Source organism: Dendropsophus ebraccatus, chromosome 5 (genome assembly GCF_027789765.1).
Source record: "Dendropsophus ebraccatus isolate aDenEbr1 chromosome 5, aDenEbr1.pat, whole genome shotgun sequence".
Taxonomy (NCBI): Eukaryota; Metazoa; Chordata; class Amphibia; order Anura; family Hylidae; genus Dendropsophus; species Dendropsophus ebraccatus.
Genome location: NC_091458.1, coordinates 130,749,630 through 130,770,473, shown reverse-complemented (window position 1 = coordinate 130,770,473; position 20,844 = coordinate 130,749,630). Strand labels below are relative to the sequence as shown.

Here is a 20,844-nt window from a genome sequence, read left to right as displayed (position 1 = left end):
AGGTGTGTCCAAACTTTTGGTCTGTACTGTATATAGATTCACTTCTATTTTTGAACAACAGATTGTAGGGTAGCACATATCACCTGCATTAGTTTGTTCATACATGTAAATGAACTACTGTATAATCTGCTTACATAGCAACTCTTTCTGTACAGTACTGTAACGCCTGGAGTAGTGGATCCACTGGACCGTCACCAGCGATGGCACTAACCTCACCAGGGAGCGGAGTCTAAGGGGCTGCTGGTTTTCACCAGAGCCCGCCGCAAGGCGGGATGGACTTGCTGCGGCAGGCGACCCCCAGGTCGCTACCCCTGGCTTGGTTGCTAGTGACGGCAGGCGAGGCGTGGCAGGAGCAGTAGGCAGGAGATGGTGCTGGCAGAGGTCTGTAGACGTAACCGCAGGTGACAGGCTGAACACAGGAGCAATGGAGGGACAGGGGAGCAGGAACCAGGAACAAGGACTAGGGACCAGGTAGCGGATAGGTATCAGGAACAAGGACTTGGGACCAGGTAGCGGATAGGAATCAGGAACAAAAAGCTATGGGAAGCATGTAGAGGCTCCAACACAAGGGACAGGGCATGCTGGGATTTATAGGGAGTGATTGGTGCAACTAACCAATTAAGGGCGGACTGGCCCTTTAAATCTTAGACAGCCGGCGCGCGCGCGCCCTAGGAGGCGGGGACGCGCGCGCGGGCCGGCACAGATGCAGACAGGAGCGGAGGAGAGGTGAGGCGCCCCCAGGGGCCGAACTAGCAGCAGCGCCGGGTCCCTGCACAAGGACCCCGGCGGCTGCATGGGGCAGGAGGAGGTCGCGGCGGCGGCCCGGAACACGGGACGCCGCCGCGGCCGTGACAAGTACTACATGGCAACTTATTCTGGAAAACACTGATTGTTTATTCTACTGACATATGATAATACAGTAACTTTAAGGTGAGGCCTAATATCAGCATGGAAAAATCAACATCAGTTTTGACGTGTCTTAAAAGGGTTATCCAGCGCTACAAAAACATGACCACTTTTCCCCCTACTGTTGTCTCCAGTTCAGGTGCGATTTGCAATTAAGCTCCATTTACTTCAATGGAACTGAGTTTCAAAACCCCACCCATACTGGAGACACCAGTAAGGGGAAAGTGGCCATGTTTTTGTAGCGCTGGATAACCCATTTAAAACATGCAAAGGAATGGAAAGCTAAACACAAATATGTAGCGGCTACATGGTAGGTTTAGCAATTTGTAGTCTATTTTCATATGTTGCTGCCCATGGTGAAACTAACAATTCATCTCATACTTGATATTATCTATTTTGTCTCCTTCCCCAGTTCTGAGCTGCTGCTTAATGCTTAGGACACACAAAAAAAAACAAACGTGTGTGAGTCTCCCCCTTAGGCCCCCCCCCCCCCCCCCCCCGAAACGGCAGTACTGGGCGAATGAGATTGAATAGATAAGTATGGAACAGGCAGCAACATATAAATAGCAGGGTGCTCTTGCTATCGGACAGACAGTAAACCACGAAATCCAATGGCACAAAGAGAAGATTGGAGGCGCTCCCTACTTGAAGTCTTCTTTCTTGGAAAATCGCGTTACGTGAATAAGCGGCTGGAGATTTACGTAGTTTGCGTACAATGGAAAGTATACGATGTACTGCTGCACAGTTCACACTACGTACGAACTTACGCCCGGATCGTACGCGGCGCCGTAAAAAATGAACCAGACCATTGTTTGCGGACGAAAATGCCGTAACTTACGCCCGTTGCGTTACATGCGGTCCCGTACGTAGTGGTGATTTCTTCATTTTTGCAGCTTTTTGTGCCGATCCAAAAGGTTCTGTGGGGTGTCCGGGGCTAGGCGAAGCTTTCCAAGAAAAAGACCGCTGTCAGATCGCTACGTAGGGCGCTCGGGAAGCGTAAGTAGACTACGGGCAAAAGTTCGCTGTCCGTACCTAGCCGGCCGCAAGTAGCGTAAATCTCCGGCCGGAGTTTACCGCGTATATGTCCGGCCGCGAAAATATGCGGCCGGACATATACGCAGTGTGAACATAGCCTGTTAGGATGTGTGATGAGTAGAGATGAGCGAACCTCGAGCATGCTAGAGTCCATCCGAACCCGATTGTTTGGCATTTGATTAGCGGGGGCTGCTGAAGTTGGATAAAGCTCTAAGGTTGTCTGGAAAACATGGATACAGCCAATGACTATATCCATGTTTTCCACATAGCCTTAGGGCTCTATCCAACTTCAGCAGCCACCGCTAATCAAATGCAGAACGATCGGGTCCGGATGGACTCGATCATGCTCGGGGTTCGCTCATCTCTTGTGATGACGCTTTCTCACATACTAATGTTGTTCTGCAAGCAAATCATGATTTTCCCATAAAGAAGACTTCACGCGGTGAGTGCCTCCGATTTTTTCTTTGTGCCATATGAAAAGTTATGTTGGAGTGATATACCCCTTTAATGCTTCCAAGTGCTATATATATATATAATGTGTATATATATATATATATATATATATATATATATATATATATATGTATATATATATTTAATCACAACAAAGGAGTTTTATGATTAGAAAAAAGTCTACTTTTCCCCTACACACAATGCCACTCCTGTCCGTGGGTTGTGTCTGGTTTTCCAGCTCAGCAGCTTAGCCTCATTCACCTGAATGACACTAAGCTACAATATCTAGACACAGTCCATGGGCAGAAAAGCAGAGAACTGATATGTTGTCTTCTCTTTATAATAGACTAGAAAATGTAACCGGCGCTGCCCGGGTATAAAGTGTCAGTGCGTATAGGGGGTCCTGTATACCTGTAGTATAGAGTTGGTGGAGGTGCTGTATACCTGTAGTATAGAGTTGGTGGAGGTCTTGTATACATGAAGTATATAGTTCGGGGGTGCTGTATACCTGTAGTGTATAGTTTGAGGGTCCTGTATACCTGTAGTATATAGTTGGTGGAGTTCCTGTATACCTGTAGTATACCTGTACCTGAGTTCCCCGAGGAAGCGTGCAATAGCGAAACGTACGTAGGAACGGTCGGTGTGGTGTCAGACAAACATGGGTATGTGCAATATGTTTTGAATGCTATAGTGGCTACTTAGTTTTTCTTTGTTTACATACGTAATGATACTGAGGCGATACTAGAATAGTACATGACTTAATGCACCTTATAGTTATACTCCCACATTAGAAATTTGTTGTGGGTATAATCCCGCATTGCTGACACCCATTTTATATGTGTTTTTACTGGGGTAATATTTTTTAATACTTCATTTTATATTGGTAAAAACTGTCTGTGTATTGGTACCTATTATATACAATAAAAATTCTTTACATTTTTTATGAATTAAGCCCATTGTGTGTTTCTATTTGTATACAACTGTAGTGTATAGTTTTGGGGTCCTGAATACCTGTAGTGTATAGTTTGGGGTTCTGTATACCTGTAGTATAGAGTTGGTGGAGGTGCTGTGGCAGTGTTATCCAGTCACAGTATGGTGGTATTGGTCAGGTCTGGTGTGGCAGTGTTATCCAGTCACAGTATGGGGGTATTGGTCAGGTCTGGTATGGCAGTGTTATCCAGTCACAGTATGGTGGTATTGGTCAGGTCTGGTATGGCAGATTCATCCAGTCACAGTATGGCGGTATTGGTAAGGTCTGGTATAGCGGTGTTATCCAGTCACAGTATGGCGGTATTGGTCAGGTCTGGTATGGCGGTGTTATCCAGTCACAGTGTGTCGGTATTGGTCAGGTCTGGTATGGCGGTGTTATCCAGTCACAGTATGGCGGTATTGGTCAGGTCTGGTGTGGTGGTGTTACCCAGTCACAGTATGGCGATATTGGTCAGGTCTGGTATAGCAGTGTTATCCAGTCACAGTGTGGCCGTATTGGTCAGGTGTGGTATGGCAGTGTTATCCAGTCACAGTGTGGTGGTATTGGTCAGGTCTGGTATGGCAGTGTTATCCAGTCACAGTGTGGTAGTATTGGTCAGGTCTGGTGTGGCGGTGTTATCCATTCACAGTATGGCGGTATTGGTCAGGTCTGATATGACAGTGTTATCCAGTCACAGTGTGGCGATATTGGTCAGGTCTGGTGTGGCAGTGTTATTTGGTATGGTATGGCGGTGTTATCCAGTCACAGTATGGTGGTATTGGTCAGGTCTGGTGTGGCGGTGTTATCCAGTTACAGTATGGTGGTATTGGTCAGGTCTGGTGTGGCGGTGTTATCCAGTCACAGTATGGCGGTATTGGTCAGGTCTGATATGACAGTGTTATCCAGTAACAGTAAGGCGGTATTGGTCAGGTCTGGTGTGGCAGTGTTATCCAGTCACAGAAAGGTGGTATTGGTCAGGCCTGGTATGACAGTGTTATCCAGTCACAGTATGGCGGTATTGGTAAGGTCTGGTATGGCAGTGTGGAGTAGGGGGTCCTGTATACATGTACTGTATATATGGAGTAGGGGGTCTAACACTTATTTCTGTGGATCTATTGTGAAGCAGCTTCCCTAGCAACCACAACTCCCTGTGAAAATGAAAGCAGTAATCCTATTGGTTGCTAAGGCTGCCAACTGCCGTTTTCTCTGGGCAGATGCAGCTAATTATGTGTGTGCAGTGTGGAGATTTTCCAATTCATCTCTATGGGGCGCCGCTCTTCCCCCTTTCCCCTCCCCAACTCTCCTGTACATCTGGCGGGGACGAGACCTTCGCTAAACCTTCCCGGGCACCCAATGTATCTGTGTGCCAAATTTGGGGTCAAACGGTTCAGGCGTTTGGAAGTCTATATGGGACAGACGGACAGACAGACAGACAGACAGAAGGACAGACAGACAGACAGACTTTCATTTCTATGATATAGATAAGTAGACATATGTTTGTTAACACAGGTGATTCTAAGCAAAGAGTTTATTGTTGAGTATGATTATCATTTTGGTTACAGTATAGCCTAGAAGTGTACAGTACAGTGTTCGGACTTCAGCTGTAGAGTTACGGTTTTAGCTCTTCCACTTGAAGCCACAGCCCATCCTCTGCTCTCAAGATCAACTCCGGCTTCCTACGGACTGTCTTATTGGGATCCAAAGTCACCTTGAAGTTGAGCAATGTAAGAGCAAGCACCACTTTCATTTCGGCCATGGCGAAATTTTGTCCAATACAATTTCTATAAATTAAAATGCAAGTATTATCTTAATAAATGTGGAATAAGCAGAATAAACAAAGTTATATACAAATTAACCCCTTAAGGACAGAGCCTGAAATGGCCTTAATGACAGAGACAAATTTTATGAATATGACCAGTGTCACTTTATTCATTAATAACTTCGGGATGCTTTTACCTATCCGGCTGATTCTGAGGCGGCATTTATTAAACTATCTTTCATTTTTTTTAGACAATAGGGAGCTTAAAACATTAGCAGTAAATTTCCAAATTTTCAGTAAAATTTCAAAATCAGATATTTTTAGGGACCTGTTCAGGTTTAAAGTGTATTTGAGGGGCCTGTATGTTAGAAAGCCCCACAAAGCACCCCATTTCAGAAACTGCACCCCCCAAACTCTGCAAAAGCACATCCAGAAAGTGTTTTAACCCTTTAGGGGAGTCACAGAAATAAAAGCTAAGTGTGTAAGGAATTTGAAAATTTTAATTTTCTGTGCAGAGATTTTATTGTAATCCAATATTTTCATTATTATAAACCTATTACCAGAGAAATGCACCCCAATAATTATTGTCCCGTTTCTGCAGTTTATAGAAATACCCCATATGTGACCCTATTGCGCTATTTGACGCAACCACAAGCCTCAGATATAAGGGAGCGCCTAGTCAATTTCAACGCCTCCGTTATATTTGGTCATTTCTGACTGTACCACTTCAGGTTGGCAGAGGCTCTGGGGTGCCAAAACCTAAAAACACCCCTAAAGGGACACCATTTAGAAAACTACACCCCTCAAGGAATGTAACAAGGGGTGCGGTGAGCATCTGGACCCCACAGGTGCTTCACAGATTTTCAGAACAATATGGCTTGAAAAAAGAAAAAAAAATTTTTTACACTAAAATTCAATTCATTTTCTTCAATTTTTCATTTTCTTAAAGGGATAAGAGGGAAAAAAAGACAAAAAATGTGTAGCGCAGTTTCTCCCGAGTACGGAAATACCCCACATGTGGCGATAAAGTGCCAAGGGGGGGCAGGACGAGCCTCCGAAGGGAAGGAGCGCCAATTGGCTTTTGGAAGCTGAATTTCACTGAAAAGGATTTCAAGGGCCATGTCGCATTTACAGAGCCCTCGTGCTGCCAAAACACTGGAAACCCCCCACAAGTGACTCCATTCTGGAAACTACACCCCTCAAGGAATCTAACAAGGGGTTCAGTGAGCATATGGACCCCACTGGTGACGGGCACAAATGTGGAACAATGTGACGTGAAAGGGAAAAATTTCATTTTTTCACTTTCATGGCACAAATGTGCCCGTCATCAAGGGGTCCATATCCTCACTGCACCCCTTGTTAGATTCCCTGAGGGGTGCAGTTTCCAGAATGGGGTCACTTGTGGGGGGTTTCCAGTGTTTTGGCAGCACGAGGGCTCTGTAAATGCGACATGGCGTTCATCATCCATTCTAGTCAAATCCAACCTCCAAAATCCAAATGGCACACCTTCCCTTCGGAGGCTTGCCCTGCGCCCACATGGCCATATGCTCACTACACCCCTTGTTACATTCCTTGAGGGGTGCAGTTTCCATAATGGGGTCATTTGTGGGGGGTTTCAACTGTCTTGGCAACACAGGGGCCTTTTGAATGCAACATGGCCCCTCGAAATCCATTCCATCCAAATCCAGCCTTCAAAAACCAAATGGCGCTCCTTCCCTTCGGAGGCTTACCCTGCACCCGCATGGCGCTTTATGTCCACATGTGGGGTATTTCCGTACTCAGGGGAAATTGCGCTACACATTAAATGTTTTTTTTAATCTTTTAACCCCTTGTGAAAATGAAAAAATCATGACAAGATTAATGATTTAGAGTAAAAATTTTACAAAAATTACACTAAATGTTGGTCTAGCCTTGATTTTTTTCCATTACCACAAGGGGTTAAAAAAGAAAATGAACACAAAACGTGTAGGGTAGTTTCCCCTGAGTACGAAAATACCCCACATGTGGGCATAATGTGCTATATGGGCACAGGGCAAGCCACCAAAGGGGCAGAGCGCCATTTAGAGGCTGGAATGGAGGATGGAGGCCATGTCGCAATTACAAAGCTCCTGTGCTGCCAGGACAGTAGAAACCCTCGACAAGTGACCCCATTCTGGAAACTACACCCCATAAGGAATCTAACAAGGGGTGCAGTGAGCATATGGACCCCACTGGTGACGGGCACTTACGTAGAACATGTGCCGAGAAAATAAAAAATACAATTTTTTTCATTTTCACGTCCCAAATGTGGCCGTCACCAGGGGGCCATATCCCCGCTGCCCCACTTGTTAGATTCCTTATCGGGTGTAGTTTCCAGAATGGGGTCACTTGTCGGGGGTTTCTACTGTCCTGGCCGCACAGAGGCTTTATAATTGCATCATGGCATCCTCTAATGGGAATGGCGGCCATACCTACTTAGCTGGGGAAAAGGGACAATTCTAATTTATTTGGGGGTATTAGGCCAATTTTTGGTTTATAAGGTTGGAAATGACAGGTGTCCATCAAATTCAACCTGTGTTGATCCAGAGGAAGGCAAAAACCCCTCGTGAGGCAGACAACAGTAGCCTCATCACAGGGAAAAAATTCCTTCCCGACTCCATAATGGCGATCAGAATAATCCCTGGATCAACGTGACCCCTGAAATAGGAATAAGGGACAGAATATAGATAATGTAGAACCCCAATGACGTGTGGTGCGCCTTGGAGCGATCCAGTATGCAGAGGACGGGGGGATCAGGACAGGTGTCACACTGGAAAATGGCGTCCTTCCTGATCCCCCTGTTACGCCACACTCTGCACTTCTTCTGGGGTCTCCCGTTCTCCAGTGTGGGGGACGTCACCTGGAAAATGTTGTCCTGGTGCGATACGGGGTCCTTCATATCCAGAAGCGCTGGGTCCGCTCCATGGCTGCTAAATATTAGGGCGCTATTACTACTTCTGATATGTTCGGATCGTGCCGCAAGCTACAGGGCAGCGAGAGACCAGAGGAGGGGGCGCTGGTATAAAAGTTATCCCCGTACAGATGGTGACCTTTATCCAGCAGTGGGAAGATCAGTTCCCGGACGATCTTCTCACTTGTTCCGAGGATGGGGGGGGGAGGGGGCATCTGGGGGCTGGATTCGGGTGTCCCTTCCTACATACACTCTAAGGGTACGTGCACACTGTGGAATCGCGACAGATAACCCTTCGTGCATTCCGCAGCTGGCACCCACCGGCGGACTGATGCGGGCGCACGTCTCCATCCGTGTCATAGACTCCATTCTATGCACGGGCGGATTCCGCTCTCTGTCCAACGTATTCATTCTTTGGACGGACGATGGAATCCGCCCGGGCATAACATGGAGTCTATGACACTGGTGGAGACGCGCGCCCGCATCAGTCCACCGGCGGGTGCCAGCTGCGGAATGCACAAAGGGTTATCCTTCGCCTTTCCGCAGTGTGCACGTACCCTAAATCTGTAAGTGTACCCTGAGGTACTCTCACAGAGTTTGTAGAATTTCACACCATACCGTGATCTCTTATTGGGACGGTACTGGTGGAAAAGACGTGTCTGGGGGGCAGCGTACGCTACGCTACCCCCCAGACACGTCACTGGATGATGAGGATGAATGGAGGAAAGAAGGATCCCCCCCATTCATCCTCACTGGCTGTTTCGGTGTCGGAGGCAATAATAACGTATCCCTCTGACGCCAAAAACACCCTGGGGGCCATCTTTATATGGGGATTGGTATATGGGGTATGTAGTGGTGTAGTGTCAAACTTTATTCAATGTAGTGTGGTGTAATGTAGTGTTTTTTACGTGTTTTTTTACAGTAAGTATAAAAAAAAACCCTACGCCAACAAAGGAGTTGCTGATAAATGCCGCACTTATGTGCGGCACTTATAAGCAGACCGTGGCAGTAGAATATAGAAAAAAAACACCCTACGCCAAAAAGGAGAAGTTGCTGATTAGCAGCGCACTTTCGTGCGATGCTGATCAACACTCAGCGGCGATAGGGTGCGGAAAATAGAAAAAAAAAATTTTGAAAAAAAAAAAAAAACTTTCTACATTCTGAACATCCCTGTAGCTGCTGATAAGTGTATTACACATATCAGCCGCTAGAGGGCAGCAGAGCGCAAAATACGGAAAAAGCCGACGCTGGAGCCGAAAATAGCCGAGAGAAGCCGAACGTGACGTCACGGAGGAAGCCGAAGACCCGAACGAAGACGAGGACGCCGTGAACCCGGAAGACGCCAATCAGGAGCCCGGGACAGGTGAGTAATGTACAAATACCTGCTCTGGATAAATCATAGCAGGCCATCTTAGCTTCACGGCACGGGGGGTGGTTAACACCCCCCGTGCTTACGATCGCCGCTATAGGCTGATCGACTTTACAAAAGCCTTGATGTTTTGCACTTTTAGGTGATATCTTCATTATAGAATTGTTGACATTTAGTAGTAGATCTATCAATATGCATATTGCTTCCTGCTGTGTGTACAGTATGGTAGTCATATGGTTGCAGAGGTTACAACTGACATAGACTGTTATTTCTGATGTAATTTTCCTAATGCTGGTCGTATGTGAGGAGTGTGAGCTGTGTACTTTACTGACATCTAGGGGGAAAATGACTAAGGTGGTAATTTCGTATACATGTTTGCACACACACCTCTGAATAAATCCAAGGCTGTCTATGTGGCAGTGTTAAATTTGCATAAATTTCTGCCAAAATTTACGTGTGTTTGTTTCCAGTGTCAGAGCCTAAAAGAGTCTTGTCTGTCAGTTATGGTTAATAAGTAGGAGAGTCTGGAAGTCCAGAGGGGAGTCCAAGAAACCTAATCATTAGAGATAAGCGAAGCAGCCGGACATTCGTTTTGCAAGCTTCACGAATGTTCGTTCAAACTCGTTAAGATTCGCAAATCGAATTTTAAGGAATTTCTTTAAAAGATACAAAGCTATAGTAGCTACAATAGTGGGACTATAACAGGAGGGAGAATTTGTTGCAGGTTGTTGTAAAAGTGTTAAAAATCGGAAAATCGCAATTTAAGAAAAATGTCAATTAGCCATTTAGTCATCCAATTTCCGCCATTCCTCTCCTCTTTGTCCCTATATCACTCTGTTAGTCTCTCCCTGCTCTGCTGTAACTGCCTGCTGCCATCCTGCTCTCTCCTCCACACACAGCCAACTGGTAACTTCCGTTACTGAACCTCCTTATATAGAGCAGGAGGTGCTGACATCACAGAGGGGCCTGCAGCTGATTGGATGGGCGCTAGGGATTATGGTTAATCCCTTTCTCCTGCCCAGTGATGCTCCAGGCAGCATGTGCGGCCATCATTTTGTAGGGCTGGGGGGTATACCGCAAAAATACCGATACCGTCACTGGCGTCGGTTAACCGACTTCAACTTAGCCAGGACGGTAATTGCGGTATTTTTGTATTTTTATGTCCCCGCACCCGTCCTCTCAGAGCCCCCCGCACACACGAGCGGCCCGTCATGTGCAGGGACGCCAGTATCGGAGCGGGAGCTGGAGGAGCAACAGGGCCCAGGTGACAATGCCGCCCGCCCCTGTCTGCTCCAAGCGACCCCCCCCCGTGCGTGCACCTCTCCGCCCTCTCCTCCCGTCCGGTCAGAGGCCCCGTCCTGCCGCATCTGTCCCGTCCATGCGCCCACCACCCGTCCGGTCCGGCGTCCCAGCACACTGAGGGGAGTACAGGACAGCCGCCCCCAAGTGCTGCTCCTCCACCTTCAGCTCTGACATGGCCGCCTTCCTGCACACACAGGACAACGTGTGCAGCGCTCGCCGGCCGGGGGGGGGGGCGCTCGGACGGGACTGTGCTGGTCCCCCCTCCCGGACCAGTCTCGTCCACCCGGCCGGCGAGCGCTGCACACGTTGTCCTGTGTGTGCAGGGAGGCGGCCATGTCAGAGCTGAAGGTGGAGGAGCAGCACTTGGGAGCAGCTGACCTGTCATCTCATCCCCTCAGTACCAGTGCAGGACTGTAACATAGGAGGAATAATGGGCTGCAGCAGGCAGGATAACTTATAGCTCTGTGTGGTATCCTGCCTGCTGCAGCACATCCATTCCGCCTATGTTACAGTCCTGCACTGTTACTGAGGGGACTATAGTCATACACCCCTGTCCGCCCCCCCATACAGTCATACACCCCTGTCCGCCCCCCTATACAGTCATACACCCCTGTCTGCCCCCCTATACAGTCATACACCCCTGTCCGCCCCCCTATACAGTCATACACCCCTGTCCTCCCCCCTGTATAGTCATACACCCCTGTCCGCCCCCCTGTATAGTCATACACCCCTGTCCGCCCCCCTGTATAGTCATACACCCCTGTCCTCCTCCCCATACAGACATACACCCCTGTCCTCCCCCCTATACAGTCATGCACCTCTGTCTGCGCCCCCCCCCCCCGTATGGTCATACACCCCTGTCCGCCCTCCTATACAGTCATGCACCTCTGTCCGCCCCCCCATATAGTCATACACCCCTGTCCGCCCCCCCCCATATAGTCATACACCCCTGTCTCCCACCCTATACAGTCATACACCCCTGTCCGCCCCCTATACAGTCATGCACCTCTGTCCGCCCCCCCCCGTATAGTCATACACCCCTGTCTCCCCCCCTATACAGTCATACACCCCTGTCCGCCCCCCTATACAGTCATGCACCTCTGTCCGCCCCCCCCCCGTATAGTCATACACCCCTGTCCAGCCCCCCCATATAGTCATACACCCCTGTCGCCCCCCTATACAGTCATGCACCCTTGTCCGCCCCCCCCCATATAGTCATACACCCCTGTCCGCCCCCCCCCATATAGTCAGTTCGCGGTTTTGTCTATCTGCAATACCTATAATGAAGTACGATGATTGTGCCGGTCAATCTGGGTTTAATGCAGAAAAGTCGTTGAACTGCTACTACAGTTATTACAAACTATATTCAAAGAAAGACAGATACTGATTTCACGTAGCAAAATAATCTTTATTAAATACACTTTTTAAAACAATTCATATATATTTATAAAAAAGAGAGATGACCAAACATTAAAAAAGAGAACGGCGGCTGTCCTGGAGGTATTCCTATTGTAACCACATCACATATGCTGAGATCCCTTGACCTACAACTTGCATCACAAACCAGAGGGATAAATACTGAAATCTCCTGCAATAGGGTATAATATTACTAGTATTACAGAATAAAGTGCTAGTGCATCTAATCCATATACAGACCTACAGCTAGTTAATTTGTCTCCTATCCACCCTTCGTCGACCCCCGGACGAAGGCAACGAAACGCGCGTCGGGGTGGTGGCGTCCTGGAGGATACATACAATAACACACTGTGAAAGGTAATTGACTGGCTGGATCCCTGGATACGATGGGGTGGTAATATCTAGGTGAAGGGTGGATAGGAGACAAATTAACTAGCTGTAGGTCTGTATGTGGATTAGATGCACTAGCACCTTATTCTGTAATACTAGTAATATTATACCCTATTGCAGGAGATTTCAGTATTTATCCCCCTGGTTTGTGATGCAAGTTGTAGGTCAAGGGATTTTAGCATATGTGATGTGGTTACAATAGGAATACCTCCAGGACAGCCGCCGTTCGCTTTTTTAATGTTTGGTCATCTCTCTTTTTTATAAATATATATGAATTATTTTAAAAAGTGTATTCAATAAAGATTATTTTGCTACGTGAAATCAGTATCTGTCTTTCTTTGAATATACCCCCCATATAGTCATACACCCCTGTCCGCCCCCCTATACAGTCATACACCCCTGTCCGCCCCCCCATATAGTCATACACCCCTTTCCGCCCCCCCTATACAGTCATGCACCCCTGTCCGCCCCCCCCCGTATAGTCATACACCCCTGTCCGCCCCCCTATATAGTCATACACCACTGTCCACCCTGCCCCCCCCCTGTACAGTCATACACCACTGTCCACCCGTCCTCCCTGTATAGTCATACACCCCTGTCCACCCCGCCCCCACGTATAGTCATAAACCCCTATCCCCCCGTATAGTCATACAACCCTATCGCCGCCATATAGTCATACACCCCTGTCTGCCCCCCCACATATAGTTATACACCCCTGTCTGCCCCCCCTGTATAGTCATACACCCCTGTCCGCCCCCTTTATAGTCATACACCCCTATCCCTATGTACTCCCATGTATAGTCATACACCCCTATCCGCCCCTACCCCTATGTGCCCCCTGTATAGTCATACACCCCTAGCCCTATGTACTCCCATGTATAGTCATACACCCCTTTCCGCCCCCCTTTATAGTCATACACCCCTATCCGCCCCTACCCCTATGTGCCCCCTGTATTGTCATACACCCCTATCTGCCCCTACCCCTAAGTGCCCCCTGTATAGTCATACACCCCTATCCCTGTGTACTCCCATGTATAGTCATACACCCCTATCCCTATGTACCTCCTGTATAGTAATACACCCCGATCCCCCCCCCATATAGTCATACACTTCTATCCCTATGTACCTCCTGTATAGTAATACATCCCAATCCATCCCCCCCCATATAGTCATATGCACCTATCCCCCCCCCCATATAGTTATACACATGTATTCCTATATGACCCCCTGTGTATACACATCCTGTAGAGGCTGTATACCTGTATATACACATCCAGGTCTCTGCTGAGACCCCCTAATAATGACAAATAGTAATAATGATAATTGACTAACCATGGGTTGCTGCTCAGTTCTTTTTTTACTTTTTCTAATCAAAATATCGCCAGTTTGGCATGGAAAGTGGGTGTGGTTTGCAAAAAGGGGCGTGTCATAATTATCATTGAATTATCGTTACCGCGGCTACATGTGCGATAAACCGCGATATTGATTTAGGCCCATATCGCCCAGCCCTACCATTTTGTTTCTTTTTTAATTTCCTTAAGAATTGGCGGAAATTCGCTTCACAGAACAAAGCGAATTGACAGAGCAATTCAGCTGATTCACTTCACTCATATGTACTAATCATCCTGGTGAATCTTCCAGCCTTATCTAAAGGGATATCATGAATTCTTAAGAGAAATTCCTCATGTTTTCTTACAGATCTCCCATCCCACAGTAGGCACTGCAGCATGAGTTCTGTGAATGCCTTATTATTAAATATTTCAAACCCTGGGAGCCAGTGTATCTATTACATAGGAACACGGCTAGAGGAGTAAATACTGTTCCTAAAATCTCCCACATACATCTTACTGCATTACTATAGAAAGGGTTATTATTTTTATTATTCTGTTAACCTATGTCTGGGCACGCAATTGTGCAATTTTCATGGTACCCTACCATCCAACAGACTTGCATAGTTGCCAACATTTGACTTTGACAATGAGGGGTGTGCCTTATTGTGGGGGTGATTTGTGTGGGTGTCGCTCATCATCTGTTGTTTTTTTCTTCTTCAAAATTTTTCCTTTGTATTGTCCTTACAGTTGCGACAATACAGAGGGAGGGGATTTTTACAGCACGAAAGACCATTCTAATCCAGACTAAACCTACAAAATGCGGACTCAAGTATCAGGCTCCCTGCATGAAAGAGAAACCAGTATCAGGCAGCCAGTATAATACAGACCCTAGAATCAGGGCCCCAGCATAATACAGAGCCCAGAATCAAGCCTCCTGCATAATACAGACCCTATTGTCTTGCCTCCAGCATATTTTAGACCCAGAATATGAACCCAGTATTAGGCCTCCAAAATAATACAGGCCCTAAAATAAGACCACAGTTTCTGACTCCCAGTATGATATACACCACAGTGTCAGGCCCCAGTATGAAGCTGCTAGCATATTACAGACCCCAGAATAAGACCCAAGATGTAGACGGCCCCCTGCCCACACATACTCACAGGGCACTCAAACCAATGAGGAAGGGGTTAAGTGGAGATTTACAGCATTGCCACTTAACCCACTGGGGGCCAGGCAGTAAGCAGTGATCTATACAGATTGCTGCTTAGAAGGTCAGAACACTCTTTACCCCTCCTTATGCTGCGTTTCCGCGGAACGATTATCGCTCGAATTTTCGCATAAACTATCACATTTGAGTGATAATTGTACTGTGTAAACACAGCAAACGATCAAATGACGAGTGAAAAATCGTTCATTTTGATCTTTCAACACGTTCTTAAATCGTCGTTGGTCGTTTGCTGAAAATTCGCAGATCGCTTTGTGTAAACAGTCTTTCACCGATTTACCCTATGTAAAAGATGGGCTTAAGCGATCTTAAAAACGATCGCAATAACTATTTTTCTTACGAATCGTCTAAACGGTGATCGTTATAAAAACCAAATCGTTGCTTCAAAATCGTTAAACGCAGCATTACTCCCGGGTGTATCCTAGTATATTCAGCTGCACTGCAGCCTCCTGCTGTAGTAACTATCCCATGATCACTAGAGGCTGCATTGCAGAGGAAGATGCACAGCTATACAGACATGAGCGGGACAGATTATTAAATCAAGAGGAGATGAGCTGCACTACAGCTACAGAAAACATTGACAGGTTATTAAATTCAAGAATTGACTTGCATTTTCCCTCTGCACTTTAGATGTTTTCTTGTTGTGATAAAGAAAAGGTGTAAGCAGCAAAAATGTGTGAGCCAAAATCCAGCTGATACCAAATGGCTCACATTTTCCTCCTACTGTATTATTGGGAATTTGCGAGACTTTGTGGTGTATACAAACCATATAGTAAAGCTAATAAAATATATTTTGAAAACAAATAGGTAATTATATTGTAGCTTGGAAATGATGATGGCTGTTAAAGGGGTTATCCAGCGCTTCAAAAACATGGCCACTTTCCCCCTCTCTTGTCTCCAGATTGGGCGGGGTTCAAACTCAGTTCCATTGAAGTAAATGGAGCTTAATTGCAAACTGCACCTGACCTGGAGACAAGAGAGGGGGAAAGGTGGCCATGTTTTTGTAGCGCTGGATAACCCCTTTAATAACCTCGGTGTAGCCATGTTTCTTTATCAAGGAAATTTCGATTAACAGATGAGCCACATAAAGATAGATGGTGAAGATCCCAAAGAGCTAGGAATTAAATATAGATTATGCACTGTATAATGCTTACCTAGGTCCGGCAGAGAAAGGTACAAAAGCATACGAGGATCTCTCTTTAGAGGTGTCTGGATCAAATCGATATGGATCATAAACCTGAAACGGACAGAGGACATGGTTATGGTAAACGCTTTAATAAAAGGTAGAAAAATAACTATGAGTAAAAGCACTTTTACCTCTGGATTTGGCCAAATAAGTGGGTTGTGGTGGGTTCCATAAATACTGATCAGGCTGATATTCCCTGAATAGGATAGGCAGAATGAAGTATTTTGAAATGAAATGTATCTATTATGTACAAAAACCAATGTTGCTCTGATACAATGCTAGACCATACCTTTTGGCAAGACTTTCCCATCAGGCATTGTAATATCCTCTGTGCATCGTCTAGACACTACTGTTACTGGGGGATGTATTCGGAGGCTCTCCTTAATGCACATGGTGGTAAATGGCAGCTGAGACAAGTCATCCCTAAAGTGCAATGGTACAGCTTAGTAACAAAAAGGATGAAAAATCACAAATAAAATAGCAGTATACTAGTATGACTTACATTTTCATGATATTCTTGAAGAAACCGCCAACATGTTCAGATATGGTCAGTAGAGATGAGTGAACTTTTAAAAGTTCAGCTCGGCAGGGTTTGCCAAAATTTAACCCCTTGCCTCTTCAGCCTGTTTTTGACCTTAATGCCCAGGCCTATTTTGTAAATCTGACTTGTGTCTCTTTATATAGTGATAACTCTGCGGTGCATTTAACTATTGCGGTTGTTCTGAGTTTTTCCATGACATATTCCTCTTTATGTTTGTGGTATACTTTGGTTTATACACTCAGTAGTTTTTTGTAAAAATCACATTTGCGCAAAAATTTGAAAAATTTACATTTCTTTATATTCAAAACTCTCTTTTCCTAAGAACTACAACATGTTTGCTTTATGGTGACGTCATTTGGTGGACGTCCTTTTACTTGTTAGGATGTTAGAGGGCTTTGAAATTTTGCAGCGATTTTTCAAATTTTCATGAAAATTTCAGCTCTGATTTTATTAGGGACCGGTTCAGTTCTGAAGTGGATTTGTGAGGCCTGTAGTTTAGTTATCCTCGTAAATCCATCCAATGTAAAAACTGCACCCCTCAAAGTATTCAAAGTAACATTTCATTAACCCTTTAGGTGTTTCGCAGAAATGTAAGCAAGTTGGAGGGGAAATTTAAAATTTTCATTATTTTGGCAGATATTCTATTTTAATTATTTTTTTCCTCTTACACAGCAAATACTAACAGAAAAATACCACTCACTATTTATTCCCCTTATTCCAGTGTTTATAGAAATCCCCCATATGTGGCCGCAGTGCGTCACCTGACTCCACCACAGGCCCCAGACATGACAGAGGGCTGGTGAATTTTGGGGCCTTTTTTTTTAGCCATTACACCATGTCACAGAGGCCTTATAGGGCCAAAATATTCGTGAAAGACAGGTTGACGTTTCCATCGGTACCATTCTGGGGAACATGTTGCACCCTGATAATTTTTTATAAAAATTTTTATGAGGTGGTATGAATAAAAAACATAATTTAGCAGCAGTTTTTCACCATTTTTTTGTACGCCATTTACTATACGTCACATATGACATGTTATTGTTATTCGTCAGGTCGGTACGATTACAGCGATATCTATTTTATATAGCTTTTGTTATAGTTTGTCATTTATTCTATAAATACTGTTTGTGTCTTGCATATTGTAAGAGCAAATATTTAAAGTTTTTCGTCAATGGAGTTATGTGAGGACTTTTTAATTGCGGCATAAGCTGACGCTTTAGTGGTACACCTTTTGGGTACATGTGACGTTTTGATAGCTTTTATCCATATTTTTTAGGGGGTAGGATTAACAAAAAATGTTTTTTTAGTTTTTTATTAATTTTTTTTTGCTGCGTTAATCGGGTGGGATAATTAATGTAACGGGTTAATAAATGGGGTTATTAGGGTTGCGGTGATACCAAATATATGTATCTCATATATAAGGGATCATTTATAAAGGGGGATGGGGAACGTGTATATTTATTTATTGCAAAAAACAAAGTTTCAGCAGCACGAGAAAAAAAAGAATGAGGGTGCAAGTCTCACCAAACCGGACCCAGGTTCGTACGTAATATCCAAGAAGATGTAGGAGACCGCACTTCCAAAAAGAATATCCACTTTATTCACACCAATGCAACGTTTCGGCTATATGTGTGTAGCCTTTCTCAAGCAGTGATACAAAAGCATTCCAGTGTCGGAGTATATATACATGTGTACATAATTAATCAATCAAGTGAAAATAAATATATAAACAATGTGAAAAAAATGTGATCAATAGTAGCAACTAACTTTGGCCCCCTGGCCCCGTAGGATGTATGACCAGAGGTACGGATACATGGATGGGGTTTGTGTCTTAGCTGTGTAAATACAGTTTTGCTACCACAAGGGAGCGGATGTGGTCATTTTACCTACCCCATTTTTTCTGCACTAGTGTGGTTTTTGGGGTGGGTTCTTAGGACATTGGTGCTCACGGGACCGCAAGGTGTTGTGAGTCATCTTTTTGCCCTTTGTTGACCTGCTGCTCCCCCTGGTCTGGGTGACACTTTTACCCTATGTTCCATTTTGGTACCGGTCAGTCCGCACTTATTATTCCTTATTAGATATACCAATATGAATTCTCCCCATACCTTTGCCCATAATTACACCCATATGAGTTTTCCATCGCTTACAGTCTGTTTAAGCCTTTGCCATATTCTTTATTAGTATAATATTTTTACCCATACTTTGCATAAGGGCAGTTTTCCCTTTTTCAATATGGTGGCTGATTCCTCTGGCCCCCACTGGGCATGCGTGTGCCGCTGCTGGCTTGGTGACTGCCCGGCGCATGCGCCCGAGATCGCGTTGATCACGTGACATCCCCATGTCATGTGGTCTTATCGTGGTCCGGGCGCAGAGCCGAGTGTGACGTCATCCGCGGGCGACGCTAGCGTTCCCGGTGCGGTTTCTCCATGTGGATTCCCTGCTTTGGCGCTTTGTATGTATGTATTCTTGTTTTTGTTTGTTATCACAGCTGTGAATGTCACCTAATTATGCTTGCATATTTGTTTCTGCACTGTACTTATATCTATCACAACTTACGACCATGAGAGTTTGGTCTCCTACTTGTTCTTTATGAAATCATGTGTTGATGCACTATTTTGCTACTATTGATCACATTTTTTTCACATTGTTTATATATTTATTTTCACTTGATTGATTAATTATGTACACATGTATATATACTCCGACACTGGAGTGCTTTTGTATCACTGCTTGAGAAAGGCTACACACATATAGCCGAAACGTTGCATTGGTGTGAATAAAGTGGATATTCTTTTTGGAAGTGCAGTCTCCTACATCTTCTTGTATATTTATTTATTTATATTTATTTATTTATTTATTTATTTATTTAATTTATTAATTTATTTTATTTATTTGGGTAATTATTTATTTATTTGTGTATGTATGTATGTATGTTTGTGTGTGTGTTTCACTTTCCTTTTACAGGTCCCTCTATAATACATTACAGTACATGATCAGTGCTGTTATGTATTATAGAGAATGAATGAGCTGTCAGAATCTGACAGCTCATTCATAGATCAGACCCCTGCCTCAGGTGGGGGGTCCGGCTGCTCCATAGACATGGCGGGCACCCCGACCGCGGTGTCTATGGGGTTAACTGCCTGGGGGGAGCGTGGCTCCCCTCCGGGCAGAGGCAGCAGAAGGAGGCTGTGTGACACAGCCCCCTCCCGCTGCCCGATCGCTGCTAGGGACAGAGAGGGGAGGCAGGGAGAGAATGCTGTTCCGGGAATGTCATTTTGCGGGAAGTACCCCCATCCCATGACGTTCCCGGAACGTCATATTGTGGCAAGAGATTAAAAAAGTTTGAATTCGTCTAAACTGCACTAAAACAGCCATATGATTGCAGGCGTTAAGTTGTTTCAGGTCGGTTCAACAAGTTCACTCATTAATACTTACCTGTCCGCGCTTCCCTGGTGTCTCCCGGCTGATTGCAGCCAGTTCCACTTCCTGACAAGAGACGAGAGTGACAGCATGCTTAGCCAGATGCTGGCCATGATGTTGTCACCTTTCAGTCACCTCTGAATGATTGGCTGAAAGGGCTGTCACTCTCTTCTCGAGAGTGACAGTCCACCATCTTTACGGGTTTGTTACAAACGTTAAAAAATTTCTGTAATCAACCAAACTTTTTGCAAAGTTTGTAACGAATCTCGATTCATTCATCTATTATGGTCAGGTGTGTGAGGGACCGCTGCAGTGAGAGCAGTCCCGCACACATCAGTGTGTCCGGGGCCGGAGGTAATGAGAGGCAACTGCGATCCTGCACACATCAGTGTGTCCGGGGCCGGAGGTAATGAGAGGCAGCTGCGATCCCGCAGTTGCATCTCAATAACCCCTTAAATGTCGCGATCTATAGCGATCGGTGCGTTTAAGGTACTCAGTGACAGAACAAGCTTCTGTCACTGAGTGATTGCATTACTGCAGGGGCCTAATCGCATGTACCGACAGGCAAGGTAAGCCTCTTATCTCCATCCTGTCGGATCTGGCAGGCTCTA

The 20,844-nt window shown here is 45.5% G+C and overlaps 1 protein-coding gene across 2 annotated transcripts in view; it reads right to left on the bottom strand.

Annotated features, from left to right (window-relative positions):
• Positions 1 to 4,874: 4,874 nt before the first annotated feature.
• The window catches only part of CYP4F22 (cytochrome P450 family 4 subfamily F member 22), an 82,453-nt gene continuing 66,483 nt past the window's right edge, over positions 4,875 to 20,844 (bottom strand). For both annotated transcript variants that reach the window (XM_069971280.1, XM_069971281.1), the window contains exons 10-13: positions 16,562 to 16,695; positions 16,404 to 16,468; positions 16,241 to 16,323; positions 4,875 to 5,145 (exon numbers count right to left, since the gene is read on the bottom strand). In XM_069971280.1, the coding sequence (XP_069827381.1) occupies positions 4,974 to 5,145; positions 16,241 to 16,323; positions 16,404 to 16,468; positions 16,562 to 16,695 (454 nt within the window). In that variant the 3' untranslated portion in view covers positions 4,875 to 4,973. The remainder of the gene's footprint in view (positions 5,146 to 16,240; positions 16,324 to 16,403; positions 16,469 to 16,561; positions 16,696 to 20,844) is intronic.